General features: G+C 40.9%; 1 protein-coding gene across 1 annotated transcript; it reads left to right on the forward strand.

Moving 5' to 3' along the window:
- The first annotated feature begins 883 nt into the window (after window positions 1–883).
- On the forward strand, window positions 884–18,439 carry krr1 (KRR1 small subunit processome component homolog). Its single transcript, XM_020938232.2, has 10 exons — window positions 884–986; window positions 2,593–2,768; window positions 3,739–3,873; window positions 5,165–5,290; window positions 7,270–7,353; window positions 7,751–7,807; window positions 10,732–10,902; window positions 11,430–11,507; window positions 11,598–11,694; window positions 18,092–18,439. The coding sequence occupies exons 1-10, from the start codon at window positions 884–886 to the stop codon at window positions 18,250–18,252; spliced, it is 1,188 nt and encodes a 395-aa protein (XP_020793891.2). The 3' UTR covers window positions 18,253–18,439.
- The last annotated feature ends 617 nt before the right edge of the window (window positions 18,440–19,056 follow it).

The raw sequence follows: 19,056 nt of genomic DNA on the forward strand, positions 1-19,056 counted from the left end.
ACTACTACTGTAGCCACAGCTGCCCTGGGACAGACTGATGGAAGCGAGGCTGCCAATCTGCGCCATCAACCCCTCCGACCACCACCATCACTCACACACACACCACTTTCATACAAGGCAAGGAGGGTGAAGTGTCTTGCCTAAAGACACAACAACAATTTTTGTTTTGTTTTTTAATGACTGGCGCCTTCTGTGGCTCCTGATTTTCCCAGTGTCTCCATCCAAGTCCTGACCAGACCCGACCTGCTGAGTTTCTGAGATCTGACAGGATCAGACTCTGACAAACCAGCATGGCCACATAAACATTTATAGAGTGCTTTTCATATAAAAATGCAACACAAAGTACCCGCCTACCGTCGAGCAAATGAAATCTAAGGCTGCGAGGTCAGACGGTTTCTACGAAGTGAAACCAGCTGATGAATCAGGTTAATGCTGAAAAGCACCGAAGGGACAATTCTGCACAGTTTCTGTTTATCCAAGTCACACTCCTGCCCCCGAAGTTTTGAAGATTTAAAACATGTTTGTAAGTTTTGTAAAATTAAAAGAAATGTCAAACATAATATGCTATGTATGAACTTTGTTTTTGTGTTAATTAAAGTATTTAATATTGTGTATGTCATGTAAATAAGTTGCTTATAAATGTAGATGGAACTGTTGAAGTGTTGGAAATGTTTACTTTGTGTGAAAAGGGGACAGATATTACAAGTCTTCGCTTCTTTCTGCTCCTGCATGAAACATAATTATTTTAAACTATTTAACTATTTTTTTCTATTCATCTTTGATGAATGAAATATTTTTTTTTCAAAAGGAAACAAAAAAAGATTTCTTCTGTGTGGTTCACCTTCTCGCCGCTAGAGCGCGCACGTTCACCTCACAAAATGACATGGTCCTTGCGTCACTTCCGCTCAACATGGCGTCCTCCGCAGGGGAAGACAGCGTGAGCGACTCTCAAAAGAATAAAAACAACAAAAAGAACCAAAATCAAGGTGAGTTTCGCGTCTTTTCTAACTGTTTATCTCTTCGTGCGCAGGCGGAGCTCATTCACAAGGAAATAGTGTTCAATAAAAGTCTGTATTTGAGTGTTTACGTTCGCGCACGTTCAGCCAAAACACGCCGCTGCTTCATTTACGTCTTTAAATCTTATTTTAATTATAAAACTCACAATTTACGCCTTTTATCCGTAAACTGTGTATGTCTGTCCTGTTCAGAGTTTGGTTCATTTGCTCGTCGTTTACACAGACATTACCTGTTGAACGTAAAACACTTAAGATCAGTTTTTATTTTTTTAATTCGTGTCTTCGTAAGTTCACTTTATTTCTTAACAAATATTGACACAATTATCAGAGAAATCTCTTTTTTAATTGAACACAATCTTACTTAACAGTTGTAGAGAATAAGTGTCAACATTGTAAAACACGCTAGAGGGCGCACTTACATCAAATATAAAATACAAAAAAAACAAAACACCGAGCGTCTCAAAAACAACAGGAAACTAATAATAATTAGTACTGCTGTTACTGGTAGAACTGGTACTACTACTACTACTACTACTATAATAATAATGAAATAAATTATTGTTGTAATTATTGTAATTGGTACTAGAGACAATAATAAGTTTTATTGTTGTAATAATAACGACAACAAATGCCTTTAGGGCTCTACTTTGAGATTGTGATGGATGGTGAAAGATGATAAAAGGAAATGATGATGGACTAATTATTATTAGTTTATAAAATTAGTTTAAGTATAGTGACTAGAAATGTTTATTTAAAAAATGGCAGAGGAAAAAAATAAAGAGTGAGAAACAGAAAAGGAATTTCAGTTATGAATTGGCCGTAACGTGTCAATGTAGGGAGGCCTAGCGGTGTGTTTGTGTTGCACTACCACATCATTTTTGTTTAATTTAACCAAATTTGTGTGGGTGTTGCTTTAGGGTCATTCCACGCCATTTCATCAAATTTCCAGAAAATCTCACGCATCATGTTTTTTAAAAATTTTTTAAAAAATTACCAGCTGGTCCCTTACTATCAAGTACCAACCGTGTGAAGTTTTAGTGATTTTTGATCAATACTTTTTAAGTTACAGCTCATTTAGTGAGGGGAGTATGTGTCAATTTACAGGCCCAAAATGCACGTCATTTTTTCTCGGGCTGAAATTTTGTAGACTTATACTCCTCTATTCTGTGTTCAAATAACATCTATCCAAAGTTTGGTAGAGGTAAAGTTTGTCATTTTATATGAACTTAAAAATGAAAAAAAAAAAAAAAACTTGTGTATTTCCGTGGCGTGCCATTTTTAGCCCCTTTTTAAACATTTGGTGATTTTTATTTTGTTTTTAACAGTTCTAATACATATCTTGATTCTCAAACAAATTTAAGGGTCTCTAACACCTACAAGTGGGTTTAAAAAGTGGCCTTTAAAGTTGTTGTTCAGTTTTAGTGCTTTTAAAGTTCATGTTTTGTGATTAAATCAGTTTTTTGGCACTGTCTAAATCCACATCTTTACAGGGACATGGTTTACTTCATAATTTTATCTTTGAAAATATGAAATGAGCAGTAGAATGTTGAAAGGCTCTGTGTGTGTCTGTGTGCAGTGGACGAGAGCGAGCTGCTGACGGTGCCTGATGGATGGAAAGAGCCGACGTTCACTAAAGACGATAATCCCCGCGGTCTGTTGGAGGAGAGCAGCTTCGCCACGCTCTTCCCCAAATACAGAGAGGCGTATCTGAAGGAGTGCTGGCCCCTGGTGGAGAGCGCCCTGCATGACAGCGTGAGTATCATAGTTGTGTATTAGGTAAAACTGACTCTTGTGAAGCTTTAAGTCGTGTTATAATGTTGTTACCTCTTCAAAAACACCTAGACCTGGAGTCGTGTTTTGTTTCATTCACATGTTTGAGTAAAACTTTATTATTAGTCTCTCTACATCTCAAAAGCTCAAAATGCTCTGTTACAACTTGTGATGTCACGAAGCGAATACCGGCTCGAGCGTCCCCCTGGTTTTAAAGTCCCAGCATGAGGGTCCCATTCTCCTTGCGCCGCCTTCTTATGGGCGACTCATGGGTAACTGCTGTGCCCGGGAGCGGGGGGATGTTCTCACTGGTCTTTAGTCAGCTGCGTCACACTCTGTGATATGTTGAGTTAGAAATTCAGCTTCTATATCGTAATAAAATGAAATGTGAATGCAGCGAGACCAAATGTTGGACAGTGCAACACAAGAAACTTAGAAGGCTACAGAATTAGTTCAAGAAATCATTCAGAATCACTTTTAGGAAGGTCTTGATTATCCTGAATGATGATCCTGAAATAGATGTGGTACTCACTCCTACTCACCAGAAGTGATCGAAAAGTTTTTTAATGTGTATATAGATTAATGAACTTAGTTTCATAGAGGGTCCAATTCAAGGGAACTTTCAGCTGATTTCCCATGAAGCAGTAGTTTTCAAGTGTACAGCTTTTTTTCTTTTTTTTTTTTTTTTTGACCTTTTGTTCAGTAGAGATTGGCAATTCCAGATCTGGAGCACTTCCTGTATTGCCACATGACATCACAAAGTGGAACGGAGTGTTTTCAGTTTGAGAGAAGAACTCGGCCTAAATGTGCAGGTTTGTGTGTTAAACATGTGAATGAAACAAAACACAACTCCAGCTCTGTTTGTGATGAGGAAACAAAATATAACAGGTCATTAAAACAGTTATCTCTTTTATTACGGATGAGATTACATTATTATTATTTTTTAAATCAGCACATAAAGGCGACTCTGGACCTGATCGAGGGCAGCATGTCCGTCTGCACCACAAAGAAAACGTTTGATCCGTACGCCATCGTCAAAGCACGAGACCTGATCAAACTGTTGGCCCGGAGTGTCCCGTTTGAACAGGTGACCCACCGACACATCACAAATAAACCATTTATTACATCTGTACAGTTGTAGGGAGTATTATCTGTTACATTGTGTGGAACAGATAATACTCAACTACAACTGTACAACAACTCACCTTTATATAACAGATAATACTCCCTACAACTGTACAACAACTCGGCCTTATGTAACAGATAATACTCCCTACAACTGTACAGCAACTCACCCTTATGTAACAGATAATACTCCCTACAACCGTACAACAACTCACCTTTATGTAACAGATAATACTCCCTACAACTGTACAACAACTCACCTTTATGTAACAGATAATACTCCCTACAACTGTACAACAACTCACCCTTATGTAACAGATAATACTCCCTACAACTGTACAACAACTCACCCTTATGTAACAGATAATACTCCCTACAACTGTACAGAAACTCACCCTTATGTAACAGATAATACTCCCTACAACTGTACAGAAACTCACCCTTATGTAACGGATAATACTCCCTACAATTGTACAACTCACCCTTATGTAACAGATAATACTCCCTACAACTGTACAACAACTCACCTTTATGTAACAGATAATACTCCCTACAACTGTACAACAACTCAGCCTTATGTAACAGATAATACTCCCTACAACTGTACAACAACTCAGCCTTATGTAACAGATAATACTCCCTACAACTGTACAACTCACTCTTATGTAACAGATAATACTCCCTACAACTGTACAACAACTCAGCCTTATGTAACAGATAATACTCCCTACAACTGTACAACAACTCACCTTATGTAACAGATAATACTCCCTACAACTGTACAAAACTCACCTTATGTGACAGATAATACTCCCTACAACTGTACAAACTCACCCTTATGTAACAGATAATACTCCCTACAATTGTACAACTCACCCTTATGTAACAGATAATACTCCCTACAACTGTACAACAACTCACCTTTATGTAACAGATAATACTCCCTACAACTGTACAACAACTCACCTTTATGTAACAGATAATACTCCCTACAACTGTACAACAACTCACCTTTATGTAACAGATAATACTCCCTACAACTGTACAACAACTCACCTTATGTAACAGATAATACTCCCTACAACTGTACAACTCACTCTTATGTAACAGATAATACTCCCTACAACTGTACAACAACTCAGCCTTATGTAACAGATAATACTCCCTACAACTGTACCAACCTCTTGAGTTTGTCTAAGTGTAGTTCAGTTGTAAATCTTGTCTCTTCAGTCTGTGTTTTGTTCCTTGTTCAGGCGGTTCGGATCCTTCAGGACGACGTCGCCTGTGACATCATAAAAATCGGGACGTTGGTGAGAAACAGAGAGAGGTTTGTGAAGAGGAGACAGAGGCTCATCGGCCCCAAAGGATCCACACTCAAGGTTTCACCACTTTCACTTTAAGATATTTCACATTTCCCCGTCAAAAAGCAAAGTCAGTTGAAAATTGGGAAATAAATTTTGGAGCCTGTTTCTCTTCTCAAAGATTGTCACTTCTTTTAGCTGAAGTTGAGCTCTTTCTATCGTATAAACACGTCTGATTTTAGAAATTTTGTAGAAAATTTGACTCAAAAAGTAAAAAAAAAAAAAATGAATTTTTCACTGTATTCCCCCATTCTAACTCAAACATGTTTTGTTTTTTTTAAATAAGAAAAAATACAGTTTAATTGAAATTTAAGACTGATAATTGTGCTTAAATCTCCTGTATTTGTACATTTAAAGGTGCACTATGTAACTTTTTGGTCGAGTGTTGGTTGGAGGTCCGTCACTGACCTGTAACTTGGTCTGGTTTGGTCTCCATGAAGATAAAAAGGTTTAATGCCATACTGTGAAACATTCCAGACAAAAGCTTTTGACGGACCCTCCACCAGAAAAGTTACACAATGCACCTTTAGCAGTAACATAGAAGGTCTAACCTAGACATGTTAGGCCCAGGCCTGGGGGCCAAATTTGTATATTTTACAAATTTTATATAATTATATTTGTCCCGTGAGATCATATCAAACATGTATTAGAGCTGCCCACCCTCCACAGATAGACTACAGAGACATTATTTATTTAAAATGTTGTTATTGTTTTACATTATGATTGTTCTTGATTCAAGTGTTTAAGGACAACTATTATTAAACATTTATTTTAATAAGAAAAGTTTAACATTATAGATCTCGAAAGAAGAGAAAACATGCAGATGTTGCTGAAATTTTTCAATAAATATTTAGTTTGGCCCACGACTTACCCTGCGTTCGATTTTCTTCCGACTCCCACTTGGAGCTCGGATTTGACGTCACGTCCGAGCTTGAAGCGTATTATTATGTTTGACGTGTCCCTTTGCAAACTCAGGGACGTTAACGTCCGATAAATCAAGTATTTGTTCAGTATTGGCCTCACCACAACACGACTAACAAACCCACAGACAGAAATACAGACGCAGTAAAGTTCTGCAGTGATACAAGCAGTGTTGAGAAGTAACAGATTACATGTACTGGAGTTTCGTAATCAGAGTAATAATTATGAGTAACTGTATTCAGTTACAGTTACTGTTTCAGTGAGTGGTAATTGGATTACAGTTACTTTGTTGAAATAAATGGATTTCAGGGCGGTATTTTCCTGTTTTCACATTTTGGGCTAAATCCCTTTTTTTTTTTTTCTGTAATTCCACTCATTGCCGGGCACTAAATCAGGTCTAAAACCAGGACTAAACCAGGACTAAACCAGGACTAAACCAGGACTAAAACTAGATCTAAACTAGATCAAAGACGGGTCTAAAACAGGACTCAAACAGGATTTAACAGGACTAAATCATGCTGCGCGGACGTGTCTCCTCGTCTTCTATCAATCATATTTTTTATTTGGTCAAGTAAAGTCTGGGCTTTTTATTTTCTTTTAGCAGACAAAACATCTTATGTTACGATATCTTAATCTTTGCTTCTCTACAGAAAATCAAGTAATCCAAAGTATTCAGATTACGTTACTCACTTTATGTAATTTAATGGATTACGTTACAAACTACATTTTGGGGTCTGTAATCTGTAGGGGAATACATTTTAAAAGTAAACTTCCCAACACTGGATACAAGTGACTGAAACTGTCATTTAAACACCAAAGTGTCAAACACAATGAAAACACTTCATATTTACACGTCACAGTGGGTGGAGCATCTTGGATTCTGACTCAGAATCTTTGCTCGGTCGACTTTTTCCGCCACCGAGTCGCGCTGTCCCAGGTAAAGGGGCGTGTCACTCGTGTCGCTGGGCAACTTCCTCAGAAAACCGATTCTGAAGGATAATTAAAACGTCTCTGTTTTTAATTTTTCCCTCTGTGAATTTGAGTTTGGTCTAACCCGTCGTATCTGTTTTGTTCAGGCTCTGGAGCTGTTGACAAACTGTTACGTGATGGTTCAGGGAAACACGGTCTCTGCTCTGGGGCCCTTCAACGGACTCAAGGAGGTCAGCACTCACTCTCTTACATCGTACAGTTTTTTACTCTTTGTTATTTTATTATATTGTGATGTCTGAGCTCCTGTGTCCAAATAATTCCCCTCAATAAATCAATAAAGTTTCTCATAAAATCTCCAAAAAGTTTATTCACAAAAGTTTAACGTAATCTTTTCTGTCAGTGACCAGACCCATTAACTTGCTTCATTACAACAAAAACCTACATTTTAACTGTTTATTTTAGCCGCCCCCGTCTGTATTAAATAATATTGGCCTATAGAATGTTGTGATGTTATCTGAATCTGCATTTAAACATGTTTAAAACAGCAAATTAGATAATAATAATGTTTTTACCGTTGCTAGAGTCATGAAGCAGCAGCTGTTTTGTTCTTGTGTTCTCTCGGTGCAGGTGCGAAAAGTGGTGATGGACACAATGAAAAACATCCACCCCATTTACAACATAAAGGTACAGTGCTCTTTTAAACTCACGTCTTAAACACACAAGTACTTCCTGTTAGAAAACGCTTCATATTTTAAATCTGCTGTTGAGCCCAATGAAGATTTTTCCATCCTTGTTCTTGATCCACTGAAAGAAACTCAACACTGGAGCTGAGGGCTGCAGCAGGATTTAATAGGCGAGTTTCACCACCCGCAGAACATGCAAACACACACGGAGCAGACAGCGACCGCACAGCGAAAAACACCCACAGCCACACGTTTTTATTTATTTATTTAATAGGGACAGTGCATATTAATGAGCATCTACAACACTGCAGTGTAAATATGACAGATTATAGCAAGAATGTTCATTTCCATCTGTCGTCCCTCGGCAGGTAACACCACAAACTTAACAGAAAAAACAAAAGTGACAGTTATACAATAAAAGTGTCCACAAGTCTGGTTTTCCTTTAGCCGCTGTTTCAAGTAGGACTTGAAAGTGGCAAGAGTTGGAGTTTCTCTTATTGACAGTGGCAGACTGTTCCAAAATGTTGTGCCTCTGACTGAGAGACACATTGTCCCAGTGTTGTGCGTCTGTGTGGGACGTCACAGTTCCCCCGGGCTGTGGCCCTAGTTCCCACTGACGGTCTTTACTTTAATAAAATCCAGTAATGGAGGAGGGGCAAGTCCATGCAAAACTTTATAGATAATAATTTTATTGGTTTTAAATATGGATGTTTTAAAATTAAGAAGATTATACTTATCTAAAATAGTGCAGTGGTGAAATGAGAATGGTTTCTTGTCCAGTATTTTTATTGCTTTATAAAAAGTGATTCGATGGGTTTGAGTTTTGTGCCAGCAGCAAGTGACCATGTGGTTATATAATACTCTATATGAGACAGAATCATGGAAAAACATTCGTGCCGCATATAGAGTCATAAAAGATCTTACTCGTCTAAAATTCACTACGTTAAAATGAACAGTTTTTGTGAGGCGCTTAATGTGTTTCTTAAATGTCAATGTGTTTCTTAAATGTCAATGTCAGGTCCAACGTCAGTCCCAGGTATTTAAACTCTTTGACGAGGCTGAGTTCCAGCCCGTCCAGAAAGATACTGGACCGCTGTCGTCACTCCACGCTGACACGGAACAGAGGAACGAACCGAAAAAGCAAGTGCAACGTGCCACTTCTAGACACGACTGAACAACTGAGTCACTGCGAACACGCGGACAATCCGTTGGTCCCAGACACACCCTCCCCTACACGCCACAACTGAACAAAGCCCAGAGTCACCGTGAACGAACAAACAAACAAAACCACTCACCCATCACACTGTTGTTTCCTTTAATGCGCCCTATAGTCTGGTGCGGTTTATTTGTGAAAAAAAGTTTGAAAATAGACCATTTAATGACAGTGCCCCTTATAATCCAGAACACCCTGTAGTGCGGAAAATACAGTATCTTTATTTTTTGACATGTTGTGGAAATTATCTGTAAAATAATACCAAAACATACATACTGTAACAAGTGCTTGCTTATTACTAGGTATTAAAAGTGTAACAAATGTGTAATAGATGTAATTGTAATAACTGTGTAATGACTTGTTATAACCGTGTAATAACTGTTATGACTACTATGTGTAATTAGCGGAGTTGAATGATCAGAAGATCCTAGGTAAGGCTACAGGAGGGCAGGGGCAGTAAATTGAGACATTGGATTAGTTGGAAAATGAATAATGTGTATTATACTGGGAAAAAGTGAGATAACAAAATATATCAGTTGCAGCAAACAAAAATCAAGCAACTCAGTTAAACGTCCTTGCGAACCGGGTCTGTTTGCCCAGGGTGGAAAATAGAGTCCAAGCTACTTCAGAGTCCAGTATTAATTATTTTGAGGGGGTATGATGTCCATTAAGCGCAGTTGACTGAATAGTAAAGTAGTGGAGGTAGGTGGAGTAGGTGGGAGATGGAGGACAGGCGGTTAGCCTCCTACCAGACCGAAGCTCTCTCAAAAGGACAGTTCCTCGCTCGCCATCAAATTAAACCCAGGTTTGGGGACCTGGCCTGTGTGCACATTAAAAGAAAGGCCTCTTAGAACATAATAATATTTACAGTTAGCATTAACATTAACATTACAAGAGTTCATAAATCACAATCTGTCACAAGATTACAAACCGATCACTTGGAGCACATGTTAGCATTGGCATAGGCTACATAGGGCCCCGACAAAATGGCTGACCTTATGTTTAGCATTAGGTTTGTGGTAGGTGGTTTGTTTGTCCACACAACAACGCAACACCAGCGTTCTCAGATTTCTCCACTCTGGAACCCGTTTTTGCCCAAAACACTGGCTCCATGTGGACGAAAGGCCAAAACGAGTACAAACTTCACCGTTTCAACCAAAAAATGTTGTCATCTGGACAGGCCTAAATGTCTGTGATAGTAAAAGTCTTCGTTAAACCACTTCTTGTGCAAAGTTCATATGAAACACAAACGTTTTAATCATCAAAACAGTGAAAATGTCAAATGTGTCACATAAACAAGTTTCTGTCCTCTATACAAGCAACAAAACTGTAGCTGTAACAAAATAATTTATCAAAATATACCAAAAAAATACGATATATCGATACAGCAGCCCACGATAGCAATACTGTATCATCACATTAAGCAACACACCATATCGATATTTTGAAATTTTTGCACACGCCTAGTACATCCCTCCGTCTGACTCACTGGAGCCCCATTCAAACGCTCACCTTATCTCCTGTTTTCACCATTATTTTGTGTTGGAAATTACAATACTGTCTAAAAAAAGTTTTTAAAATAATCATGTACTGAGCATCAAGTCTGTTCTTTAGTATCGAAATAAGAGTTTGATGTTTCAGTATCCTAACGGCACTTTTTTCTGGTACATTCTGTTTTTTCTGCACTGACTTTCTGTTTTCCTGTGTTTCAGACACTGATGATCAAACGGGAGCTGTCCAAAGACCCTGAGCTGCGGAGTCAAAGCTGGGAGCGTTTTCTGCCCAAATTCAAACACAGAAATCTGACGAAGCGAAAAGAACCGAAGAAGAAGAGCGTGAAGAAGGAGTACACACCGTTCCCGCCTCCTCAGCCAGAGAGCAAGGTACGACTGCAGAGAAACATGCAGGATTTTTCTGAGTGTTTTCTATTTAACATTAAAGGTTCATCTCGACCCTCCGAGGTTCTTGGTCTCGTCTCGACCCTCGGAGGTTCTCGGTCTTGTCTTGACCCTCAGAGGTTCTTGTTCTTGTCTCGAACTAGAACCTCTGAGGGTCGAGAGGTTCTCGGTCTCGTCTCGACCCTCGGAGGTTCTCGGTCTTGTGTCGATCCTCAGATGTTCTTGTTATTGTCTCGACCCTCCGTGGTTCTCTGTTTTGTCTCGACCCTCAGAGGTTCTCGGTCTCGTCTCGACCCTCAGAGGTTTTTGATTTTGTCTCGACACTCAGAGGTTCTCGGTCTCGTCTTGACCCTCAGAGGTTTTTGATTTTGTCTCGACCCTCAGAGGTTCTCGGTCTCGTCTCTGCCCTCAGAAGTTCTCGGTCTTGTCTTGGTCTCAGGACTCTATGGTCTCAGACTGGTCTTGGTCTCGATTAGTGCGATCTTGACTACAACGTGTGTGTGCATTTGCAGGTGGATCAGGAGTTGGCCTCTGGAGAGTTCTTCCTCAGAGAAAGTGTCAAACGACGAAAGAAAATGGAAGAGATCAAGGTCAGTGCCTCAAATTTTAATTCACAAATATATCATTTCAATTAGATTTTTTCATCTTGTTTTTATAATCGTTGTTTTGGATTTTTTTAGGTGAAACAGGCTGAAGCTCTGACCAAAAAACAAGAAGAGAGAAACAAGGCCTTCATTCCTCCAAAAGAGAAACCGCTGATAAAGAAAACCAACAAAGGTACATTTATACACACAAAAAAGTCTCTCTGTTAAATTAAAGTTCTACTATTAAGTTTTAATTATATTGAAATTCCTTATATTTTTTGTTTTGTTTGTTTACCCAGTTGTGTGTGTGTTTATTTTTAATTGTCCAGTAGCGATTTCTCAAACCTGAAACAGATTTTTGTCGATAAGTGATGTTTATCAATCTTTATCATAATTTAAAATCTGAGGCAAGATATAAAAAGTAATAACACTGCAGGAAGGTTTAAATGAACTTGACGAGAATAAAGTACAGAAAGATAATAACGTGTATGTATATTAGAGCATAACTGTTACCTTTTTTTCCCCTTGTTATTTTTTATACTTACCGTAATTTCTGAACTATAAGTCGCACGAGCCAAAAAATGCGCAATGAAGAAGAAAAAAAACACATATAAGTGGCACTTTTTGGAGAAATGTATTTTATAAAATCAGAGACCAGGAATCGACATTTCCTGTTGAAAGTCCAGTTGTAGTAAAAACAATAGAAGAGAGAACAACAGACTGTTAACGTCACATATGAACAGTTCTTCAGATAAATTATAACATAAACAACAGAACAGAACATGTTTAACAAACTGTCCATCTCACTCCAAATCACTAAATCCATTAAAGTCTTCATCCTCGGTGTCACTTCTGAACAACTCGACCTCGACCTCCGGAGGTAAACAGAGCGACGCAAACTCTTCTGTGTCGCTGTCGTCAGACTCAGCATTCAGTTCCAGTTAGAATTATTCTGGCCTTTTTGGTGAAATCCAATGTTATTGCGACGTCGTTCACATTTCCAATTAAATGCTTCTCCAGTGTGAACTTCAAGTGTCCCGCATGTGCACTGGAGACATGATGACGTCAACCGCAGCGAGCGTGCTCTGTGTTTACAGAAGTTGTCCAAACATGGACGCGAGCTTTGAGCACCTATAGATTTTTTATTTTTTTTTAGTTTTTATTTATTTAAAAGGGACAATGCATATTCATGAACATATACTTGTAAATACGCCAGAATTAGCCCAAAGGCGACTTTTCATCTGTCGTCCCTGGCAGGTCAGAGAGATAGAGACATAAAACATAAGAACATAAAACGTGTCACAATAGACAAACACACAGGCATGACACACAACACTGACATTTACACAGGAGCAGAACATTAGTGGTTACAGATCTGGTTTCTCTTAAGCCGTCGTTTCAGATTAGTTTTAAATGATCTGAATGTGGTGGAGTCTCTTATAGCAGCTGGGATGTTGTTCCTTGACTGATCACACCTGTTGACTGAACGTTGTGCGTCTATAGGGTTTTGCACAGTCGCCTCTGGTCGAGGCTCTTGTTCCCTGACCACTAGTGCTGGACCTGGGCTTAATGAACTCACCCAGAGCTGGTGGAGCGAGTCCATTTAAGATTTTGTAGACTGAGCAGGCGAGTTTAAGTTTTTGAAAATTTCCAAAACTTAAGATATTATACTTCTGTAGTATGAGACAATGATGAAACGATAAAGATTTACTATCAAACATCTTTAACACTTTTTAAAAAAAGTGATTCTATTATTTTTAAGGTTGTCATGTCAGTGACCAGTTAGTAATGCAGTGTTCAATATGAGAGAGAATCATGCTGTGGAGAAGCATTTTAGCTGCATTTTCTGGCAGTGATGATCTAATTTGCCTAAAATTGTGAATATTAAAACAATTAAAGTTCCTCTCGTACCGGAGCCAGAACATGAACAATTTACTTGTTTTAAGGAGGAGATTGAGAAGGAGAAGGACGAGGTTTTTGGTCGTGGTGTTTTGTGGTTCAGTCCGTTGAAAGGAACATGTGGATGTGGAGACGGAGCCGTGAGTGGTGATGTGCTTCACTTCAGTGACATGGAGTTCATTAACAATTTTCGTGTGATGAGAAGAACGTTTGTGAACATTTGTCCCGTGTTGATAACGTGTAGGTCGAATGAATGTGCCTTGACTGTTCAGACTGAAGTCGCATGTCAAAAGATCAGATATGTATCAGTTTCAGGAGCACATATCCAAGTGTCCTGGGTCACATTTGAAAAAATCAGATCTGTCATTAAAAGATCAGATACAGGTCACACAGGGGCCACTTCAGGCTGCAGTCTGAACGCAGCCTTAGTTGGTCATTTTTAGAATTGTATCTGGTGTTTTTGTCCCACATCATGGGTACGATGTTGGTCTTAATTTTTACATAAGTGGTCTTAAAAAGTCTTTTCAGGTTCGTCAAACCTGGGGATACCCTGACATATATCATGTACTAATTATGAACTGTTTGCACGCCTGAACAAACAACGGCTTTAACCAAACAAACCTGTCCACATGAATCTGTCCTGTGTGAATGCAGCAACATGAAGTGTAAATATGTAACTAGTGTCTGGATGTGATTGTGACTGAGACTGAACTATAGTTTTACTTATTGGTTGACTGGATGACTGATCGCATCAGTAAACATTCTATTGTATTTTACTGGCATGTGCTCCATTTACGACTCAACCTGTCCAGGGTCTGAAGGTGGAAATGAACAATTTTGCCGTAACCTGCACAAACACACGACCTCTTTGTCCAATCCAAAAAAGATATTTTTCTTGCTTTGGAGTGTGTGTGGTAGTGTGTGTGGTAGTGTGTGTGTGTGTGTGTGGTAGTGTGTGTGGTAGTGTGTGTGGTGTGTGTGGTAGTGTGTGTGTGTGTGTGTGTGTGTGTGTGTGGTAGTGTGGGTGTGTGTGTGGTAGTGTGTGTGGCGTAGTGTGTGTGTGTGTGTGTGTGTGTGTGGTAGTGTGTGTGGTAGTGTGTGTGGTAGTGTGTGTGGTAGTGTGTGTGGTAGTGTGTGTGTGGTAGTGTGTGTGGTAGTGTGTGTGGTAGTGTGTGTGTGCGTAGTGTGTGTGCGTAGTGTGTGTGGTAGGTAGTGTGTGTGGTAGTGTGTGTGGTAGTGTGTGTGGTAGTGTGTGTGGTAGTGTGTGTGGTAGTGTGTGTGGTAGTGTGTGTGGTAGTGTGTGTGGCGTAGTGTGTGTGGTAGTGTGTGGTGTGGTAGTGTGTGGTAGTGTGTGTGTGTGTGTGTAGTGTGTGTGGGTAGTGTGTGTGTGTGGTAGTGTGTGTGGTAGTGTGTGTGTGTGTGTGTGGTAGTGTGTGTGTGTGTGTGTGTGTGTGTGGTAGTGTGGTGTGTGTGTGTGGTAGTGTGTGTGGTGGTAGTGTGTGTGGTAGTGTGTGTGGTAGTGTGTGTGGTGTGTGTGTGTGTGTGTGTGTGTGTAGTGTGTGTGGTGGTGTGTGTGGCGTAGTGTGTGTGGTAGTGTGTGTGGTAGTGTGTGTGGTAGTGTGTGTGTGTGTGTGTGGTAGTGTGTGTGTAGTGTGTGTGGTAGTGTGTGTGGTATGTGTGTGTGTGTGTGTGTGTGTGGTAGTGTGTGTGTGGTAGTGTGTGTGTGTGTGGTAGTGTGTGTGTGGTAGTGTGTGTGGTGTGTGTGTGGTGTGTGTGTGTGTGTGTGGTAGTGTGTGTGTGGTAGTGTGTGTAGTGTGTGTGGTAGTGTGTGTGGTAGTAGTGTGGTGTGTGTGGTAGTGTGTGTGGTAGTGTGTGTGTGGTAGTGTGTGTGGTAGTGTGTGTGGTAGTGTGTGTGGTAGTGTGTGTGGTAGTGTGTGTGTGGTAGTGTGTGTGGTGTAGTGTGTGTGGTAGTGTGTGTGGTAGTGTGTGTGGTAGTGTGTGTGTGTGTGTGTGGTAGTGTGTGTGTAGTGTGTGTGTGTGTGTGTGGTAGTGTGTGTGTGGTAGTGTGTGTGGTAGTGTGTGTGGTAGGTGTGTGTGTGGTAGTGTGTGTGGTGTGTGTGTGGTAGTGTGTGTGGTAGTGTGTGTGGTAGTGTGTGTGGTAGTGTGTGTGTGGTAGTGTGTGTGTGTAGTGTGTGTGTGGTAGTGTGTGTGTGGTAGTGTGTGTGTGTGTGGTAGTGTGTGTGTAGTGTGTGTGGCGTGTGTGGTAGTGTGTGTGGTAGTGTGTGTGTGGTAGTGTGTGGTAGTGTGTGTGGTAGTGTGTGTGGTAGTGTGTGTGGTAGTGTGTGGTGTGTGTGTGGTAGTGTGTGTGTGTGTGTGTGTGTGGTAGTGTGTGTGTGGTAGTGTGTGTGTGGTAGTGTGTGTGCTTGTGTGTGGTAGTGGTGTGTGTGGTAGTGTGTGTGTGTGTGGTAGTGTGTGTGTGGTAGTGTGTGTGTGGTAGTGTGTGTGGTATGTGTGTGTGTGTGTGGTAGTGTGTGTGGTAGTGTGTGGTAGTGTGTGTGTGTAGTGTGTGTGTGGTAGTGTGTGTGTGGTAGTGTGCTGTGGTAGTGTGTGTGGTAGTGTGTGTGTAGTGTGTGGTAGTGTGTGTGGTAGTGTGTGTGTGTGTGGTGTGTGTGTGTAGTGTGTGTGTGTGTGTGTGGTAGTGTGTGTGTGTGTGTGTGGTAGTGTGTGTGTGGTAGTGTGTGTGTGTGTGGTAGTGTGTGTGTGGTAGTGTGTGTGGTAGTGTGTGTGTGTGTGGTAGTGTGTGTGTGTGTGTGGTAGTGTGTGTGGTAGTGTGTGTGGCGTGTGTGGTAGTGTGTGTGCGTAGTGTGTGTGGCGTAGTGTGTGTAGTGTGTGTGTGGTAGTGTGTGTGTGGTAGTGTGTGTGTGGTAGTGTGTGTGTGTGTGTGTGGTAGTGTGTGTGTGGTAGTGTGTGTGTGTGTGTGTGTGTAGTGTGTGTGGTAGTGTGTGTGGTAGTGTGTGTGTGTGTGGTAGTGTGTGTGTGTGTGTGTGGTAGTGTGTGTGGTGTGTGTGTGTGTGTGTGTGGTAGTGTGTGTGTAGTGTGTGTGGTAGTGTGTGTGGTGTGTGTGTGGTAGTGTGTGTGTGGTAGTGTGTGTGGTAGTGTGTGTGGTAGTGTGTGTGGTAGTGTGTGTGTGGTAGTGTGTGTGTGGTAGTGTGTGTGTGTGGTAGTGTGTGTGTGGTAGTGTGTGTGGTAGTGTGTGTGTGGTAGTGTGTGTGGTAGTGTGTGTGGTAGTGTGTGTGGTAGTGTGTGTGTGTGTGTGGTAGTGTGTGTGGTAGTGTGTGTGGTAGTGTGTGTGTGTGTGTGTGTGTATGTGGTAGTGTGTGTGGTAGTGTGTGTGTGGTAGTAGTGTGTGTGGTAGTGTGTGTGTAGTGTGTGTGTGGTATGTGTGTGTGTGTGTGGTAGTGTGTGTGTGTAGTGTGTGTGGTAGTGTGTGTGGTAGTGTGTGTGTGGTAGTGTGTGTGGTGTGTGTGTGGTATGTGTGTGTAGTGTGTGTGGTAGTGTGTGTGTGGTAGTGTGTGTGGTAGTGTGTGTGTGGTAGTGGTAGTGTGTGTGGTAGTGTGTGTGGTAGTGTGTGTGGTAGTGTGTGTGTGGTAGTGTGTGTGTGGTAGTGTGTGTGGTAGTGTGTGTGGTAGTGTGTGTGGTAGTGTGTGTGTGGTGGTGTGTGTGTGGTAGTGTGTGTGTGGTAGTGTGTGTGTGTGTGTGGTAGTGTGGTGTGTGTGTGGTAGTGTGTGTGTGTGTGGTAGTGTGTGTGTGGTAGTGTGTGTGTGGTAGTGTGTGTGGTAGTGTGTAGTGTGTGTGGTAGTGTGTGTGGTAGTGTGTGTGGTAGTGTGTGTGGTAGTGTGTGTGTGGTAGTGTGTGTGTGGTAGTGTGTGTGGTAGTGTGTGTGTGTGTGGTAGTGTGGTGTGTGTGGTAGTGTGTGGTAGTGTGTGTGGTAGTGGTGTGTGTGGTAGTGTGTGTGTGTGTGTGTAGTGTGTGTGGTAGTGTGTGTGTGTAGTGTGTGTGGTAGTGTGTGTGTGGTAGTGTGTGTGTGGTAGTGTGTGTGTGTGTGTGGTAGTGTGTGTGTGGTAGTGTGTGTGTGGTAGTGTGTGTGTGGTAGTGTGTGTGGTAGTGTGTGTGGTAGTGTGTGTGGTAGTGTGCTGTGGTCCAAAGCAAGAAAAATATTTGATCGAGGCTTTTTTTGCCGAAACATTATTTTGAAAATAAAAAAGCTTTTGGACATTGGCCATCCGAGTGTGCTATACATTTTGTCACTCTTGTCTTGCTCCTTGCATTTGCACCTCTACAAGAATTTTGGTGTGCGTTTTCAGTTTCTTTTGTACAACTTCCGTAAACACAGAGACGCTCGCTGCGGTTGACGTCGTCGTGTCTCCAGTTCACATGCGGGACACTTTTGGGCCGTTTAACGTTCACACTGGAGTCACATAAAAGTCGCATTTAAATGGAAATGAACGACCTCGCAAAAACATCGGATTTCACACACAAAAAAAAAATCCGAATTGAGCGTTAAGCCCTGCAGTCTGAACGTAGCCAAAGGTGACGTGTAGCTCAGTGTTTTTATGTGCATTGTCCCTGATGATAAATAAACTAATAAACTAAACTAACTTCAACCATCCTGTTTTATCGTTTTATCACAGCGACGTCCGAAGGAAAACTGGACCTCGAGGCGCTCAAAGAAAAAGTGAAAAAGGCCAAAACCAAAAAACTGGGCGCTCCTCCAGTGAAGCCGACTCCTGACAGCTCCTCCACCGCCTCCACAGACAAGAAGAACAAGAAGAAACACAAAAGCGTAACGTAACGTGCCGACTCCGATGAGCGCCGGAGCCGGACTGAACTGTGAAACACGAGACTGCGGTTTGGGACAATGACGGGAGACACAACGGGAACATTCTGGAAAACTTCACCCGGACACAAACCGACGGACACGAGGATTCTGATGTTTTTATTTTGTTCTGTAAAGAATCAGTAAAGTTGTTTTCAAAGTGTCTGATGAGGATCTGGTCTTATGAGGATCTACAGTGTCTGTTTTCTGTTTTTAATGGGCACATCACTCGTTCTTTACTCGCTTTATCATAAATATTTCACTTTTTCTAACTTAAAGCTGAAGTGTGTAACTCTGTGGAGGTGGCACGTCACCTGCTCGACTCCAGGCAAACACAAAGGTAAAACCACACCATAACTTTCTCTCTCGCTCAGAATGGACGTATAACCTTCTTCTCTTCTCTTCTTTCTTTTTTTTGTGATCAAATTTTTATTCAAGTGTTATTATTTGCAGTTATACATATTCCAGTTAGCATTGCATTTACCCCCCTTTTAAACCCCCAACCCTCCCACCCTTAAACTCCCTATTGATGGGCATCAGCATATATATGTACACACTCATATACATATATAATACATATATAATACATATATACAGCATCTAAATAAACACACATACCCATATACACATATTATAGTATATATGTTATATATACATACACATGTATATACACTTTCACACACACAGACACAAAAAAACAAAAAAAAAACACACATCCAGGTTTATATTCCCTCTATACAAAACACATCAGCTGAAATTGCTTTATACTTGTTATGTACC

Source organism: Boleophthalmus pectinirostris, unplaced genomic scaffold (assembly GCF_026225935.1).
Source record: "Boleophthalmus pectinirostris isolate CB_2022bp ecotype Guang Dong unplaced genomic scaffold, ASM2622593v1 HiC_scaffold_2826, whole genome shotgun sequence".
In the NCBI taxonomy this organism is placed as follows: domain Eukaryota; kingdom Metazoa; phylum Chordata; class Actinopteri; order Gobiiformes; family Gobiidae; genus Boleophthalmus; species Boleophthalmus pectinirostris.

What these genes read in the sequence shown, in the direction of transcription:
- krr1 (XM_020938232.2), top strand. Translation starts at nt 884, where the DNA reads ATGGTCCTTGCGTCACTTCCGCTCAACATGGCGTCCTCCGCAGGGGAA. An exon ending in CCTTCAACGGACTCAAGGAG is followed by an intron (nt 7,354 to 7,750) that starts GTCAGCACTCAC and finishes CTCTCGGTGCAG; the next exon opens with GTGCGAAAAGTGGTGATGGA. An exon ending in ACCCCATTTACAACATAAAG is followed by an intron (nt 7,808 to 10,731) that starts GTACAGTGCTCT and finishes CCTGTGTTTCAG; the next exon opens with ACACTGATGATCAAACGGGA.